At 35.1% G+C, this 4493-nt stretch overlaps 1 protein-coding gene across 1 annotated transcript; it reads right to left on the reverse strand.

The window, feature by feature from the left end:
- Window positions 1-1950: 1950 nt before the first annotated feature.
- On the reverse strand, window positions 1951-3907 carry LOC108367692 (serendipity locus protein delta-like). The gene has a single exon (XM_017622374.1). The coding sequence runs from the start codon at window positions 3894-3896 to the stop codon at window positions 2493-2495; it is 1404 nt and encodes a 467-aa protein (XP_017477863.1). The 5' UTR covers window positions 3897-3907; the 3' UTR covers window positions 1951-2492.
- Between the last annotated feature and the right edge of the window lie 586 nt (window positions 3908-4493).

Here is a 4493-nt window from a genome sequence, read left to right on the forward strand (position 1 = left end):
GAATCAATACTTGCCAAATAAACCAAAGAAGTGGGGGTTTAAGTTTTATGTTTTATGCGATACTTCTGGATATGCTTACAAATTTGAATTATACAGCGGATTAGCGGAGAAACCTATTCAAGCAGAACCTGATCTTCAGCCATCCGCAAATATAGTAGTAAGGTTAGTTCGCGAAGTCCCTCGTTTTAAAAATTATATACTTTTTTTTGACAATTACTACACAACGATCCCCTTGCTAGTATATTTACGAACCCAGGGTATCCTTTCCGTCGGAACAATTACGCGTAACAGAATTAAAAATTGTAAGCTCCCTGAAGAAAAGACCATGCTAAAATTTGAACGTGGTACCAGTCAAGAATATGTCTCGAATATATGTGGCATCGATGTGACATCTCTTAGCTGGAAAGATAACCGAGTTGTAAATTTGGTGTCTACCTATGTTGGAATGAAACCGTTGGTGCATTCAATACAAACCGCATCAGAGACTTTGACAGTGAAGAGGTTTGACAAAAAAGATAAAACCATCAAAATGATTCCCTGCCCGCAGATTATTAAAGATTATAATAGTCATATGGGTGGAGTTGACCTTATGGATAGCATGATGGGTCGCCATAAGATCACAATGAAAAGTCGAAAGTGGACTACTCGGGTGTTCTACCACCTTTTGGATATGACATGCGTTAATGCTTTACTTTACTTTATAAAAGAATTAATAGAGATCGGCCAGGTTTAAAAAATATTAGATTAATCGATTTTAAGTTGGAAATAGCTGATGCACTATTTTCATATAAATTCAAAGAAACTCCTAATCGTGGACGGCCAACTCTGGAAACGCAGATCAAGGAAAAGCGATGCAAGCCAAATTCAAGTGTAGCGCTTCAGAGGGATGTCAGATTAGACGGAACTGATCACTGGACTACGATGGATAAAAAAGGAAGATGCAAGTTTCCAAATTGCTCAGGACAGACACGGATGTATTGCAGCAAATGTAAGGTAAATCTTTGTTTAACAGCTGAAAAAAACTGCTTTTATAACTACCATCATTTTTAAATATGTAAATATTCTATATTATTTGTTTTTAATTATACTTAATTTTAAAAAAATTATAGAATTTCAATAAAAATATGTTTATTTATTCACACTAAACAATGGTTTTTCTCATTGAAATAAGTGAGTTTTATACTTTCATTGCAAAGGTAAGTTTCGCGTGAGTGCTCATTGTATCTTTAAAGATACAACCATTTTTTTCTCAATAACTTGGTAAAAATCGGAAAATTAAAAAAATTAAAAATGCAGTTATTTTTTCTTCAGCGTTTTACATATAATACATTTTTTTCACTTAAATCGGTCACTATGAGCATTTAAGGGTTAAAANACTGATCACTGGACGACGATGGATAAAAAAGGAAGATGCATTCAGCGTTTTACATATAATACATTTTTTTCACTCAAATCGGTCACTATGAGCATTTAAGGGTTAAAACTTTTCAATGAAATTCGTATTATTTCTTTCAATGCCACATTTTTTTATGATTTGAATAAAAAAGGCTAGTGACGGTTTAAATTAAGATAAGCTTATCAAATGACAGCCCTGTAAAATATGAACTCAGGTTATATTGTCTAAATTTATACACGAAATGTAACTGTTTGTGATTGGTACATGATTTATTGATGATGATTATTAAGCAACCTACCCTTTTACCAAAATCAGAAAACCAGAACTTTTGAACTCTCATAGCGTCTGACCCAGTGTTAATTAAACCGACATGACTCTGAAGGATTCATCTTTGGGTAGTCGATAGGTGAGTCGATACGTACACTTATTAGAAGATGGGCGGTATAAGAAATATCAGCATAGTATCTTTTATAACAGCGGTTTTACAAATGTATTGTAGTAAGTCGTTTTCTTTAAATAACCCTCCCCCCTCCCCAAACATTTTGACTTTCATATGCTATAGATAAGAAATTTTAAAGATTTGCTTTATTGCGTTAGCATATACATACATCCATCCGGAACATATTTCCAGAACTGTCTTACATCTACGAATTAAGGCCGGTTTATACGATTGATACATTTGTACATTTAATTTGGATCTATTGGCACAAGCAATATACATTTGGGCGACAGTTCTTCTAGCAGTCAACCGATTGGTACAACACATTAATTTGGAAAATATAATAAAAAAATTGTCGTGATTGGAACAGTCTAATAGGGAATTTACATGAGGCGATTTTTCAGGCGATTTTTAGTTGAATGCAACAATCGCCTGGTGTAAACGGCCTTTCAACTAATCGCTTTCAATGAAGTTGGTCGGCTGCCTACTTTCGTTCAACTCTTTGTTCAACTAATCGCCTGTGAAAGTTGAATCATGTAAATTCCCTATAACATTTTTCTAACCACGCGATTTGGTAGTCAAATCGGTCTAATGCCCAATCGTATGATCCCGCCTTTACACTTGAAAGTTTTTTTTAGTTATTTAAAACAATTATTACTAAAGCGAACTGGCGTGGACATATTTTAAATGGTAGTCTAAATTTGCTTGGGCACTGAACAATTGTCCACATATATTACAAGCCTTTTTGACATCCGTTGCTACCACATCGAATTCCGAAAAACTGTTTATAGTTAAAGACTTGAGTATAACGTCGTGCTCTTTCTCCATATGTTTATTGAGATGATCTTTTACAGTAAATTCCTGGTCACATATAATGCAATTGAACTTGGTTTCTTGAGATTGTATTTTCTCTGAGGCGCACAACGGTCCTTCATCATGTTGTAATGAATTTTGAAGCTGCGATTGTGTTATTTCACTGGATTCTACAGCTTCGGGATGTGTTCGTTTATGAATTTTAAGGGTATATTTCTCGGTAAAAGTTTTAGGGCAGTACTCGCAATTATACCGAGGACGATCTTCTCGATGTGTGATCATATGGTGACGATATGTCCGCTTAGTCTTAAATACCTGTGAGCAAATCTCACACTGAAGTGGTTGCTCTTCAGCTTCATGTTGTAATTTGTGATTGTACAATACAGTTGTTTGAGAAAAACAAAGACCACACTTATCACATTGATACTTTTTTGAATTGTAATGTACTTCCATGTGGCGAATCGTACTAATTTTTGTAGTAAACTCTTTTTCACAGAAACGGCATTGGTTCTCATTTCGACCTTCGTGTGTGTTCATATGTAGCAAGACGTAGTCTTCATTTCGATGACTATAACTACACAATTCACAACTAAATTTTTTATGTGCGTTTGTTATATGTTTTTTCAAAGCTGACTTAGTATGAAATTTCATAGCACACAACTCGCATTTAAGTTTGACTAAACGACTTCTCCTATTATGTTCGGAAATTCTAGTCTGATCTTCCGAGGACTCACCCAAAGCATCCTCTATAGTTCGTGTAATCTCCGTATCAGAGATTTGCGCATCATCGAAAAAGTGGTCATCAGTAAGTTCGTCCAAAGCACTCAAATCGGCTTGAATTTCATTTTCGAAGTCAGAATCAAAATTTATCACTGCCTTTTCAATTAAATTTAAAAGAGTGCGTTGTTTTTTAAGAGCTTTTATAAGGTATGTGTCGTATTCAACCACATCAGAGTAACACGTCGAGCAAATGGATTCACCCTCAGCGATGTGCAGCTCTGAATTTGCATGGCGTGCCAAATAGGATAAAACTTCTCTGAAGCATTTCTTTGAAGCAGGGCATATACTACTTTTGATGAGTTTTTGGCTTCGCGTTGATGTGATTTTTCGCCTACACAAAAAACATCTAATTCTATTAAAGTCTGTGAGCGCCGCAGACATCGTAGCTTTTTTGAGAAATTGATAAGAAAAAGTTATGGAATTAATTTCCGTAAATAGAAATGCAAGCCTTGTATCGATTTTTAACATCGATAAAACTTACAAAAGTACACAGTATACAGTAATCCAGATAGGCAAAACCATGGTGTAATAATAACAAGGTGTTGTCAGTAACTTAACCTCACTTTTTCGGCAGGTCTATTCCGGTCACGCATTTTAAAGTGTAGAAAAAGTACTAATTATTTACTACTTTTAATCCGTTCGTGCATACTATTTCAAATTAAATGTAGAAAAATTTTTAATTACAGGCTTATAAGCCTGAATATATGTTTGTATCGTAAGCTCCACACAGGTTGCACATATATTGTAACTTATAAAAAAGTACAGGCCGTAAAATAAGGCAATTTCCTATGAAGCTGTAAATGATTTTTTAAATAGATTAGTAATAATAATACTAGATTGGCGCTTACACATATGTTAGTGTTTGACCGAGCTTCTCCTCCGACTTGTGGCGTGCGCCTTGATGTTGTCACACAAAGCGGAGGGACCTACAGTTTTACGCCGACTCCGAACGGCGATTGCATTTTTATGAGAAGCTGTTTTTCATGGCAGTAATACACTCGGAGGTTTGCCATTGCCTGCCGAGGGACGACCGCTGTTAAGAAAAAACCTTTTTTCTATATTTTT

This window comes from Rhagoletis zephyria, unplaced genomic scaffold (assembly GCF_001687245.7).
Source record: "Rhagoletis zephyria isolate East Lansing unplaced genomic scaffold, Rhagoletis_zephyria_1.1 Rzeph_scaffold_02775, whole genome shotgun sequence".
In the NCBI taxonomy this organism is placed as follows: Eukaryota; Metazoa; Arthropoda; class Insecta; order Diptera; family Tephritidae; genus Rhagoletis; species Rhagoletis zephyria.

What these genes read in the sequence shown, in the direction of transcription:
- LOC108367692 (XM_017622374.1), bottom strand. Translation starts at nt 3,896, where the DNA reads ATGTTAAAAATCGATACAAGGCTTGCATTTCTATTTACGGAAATTAAT.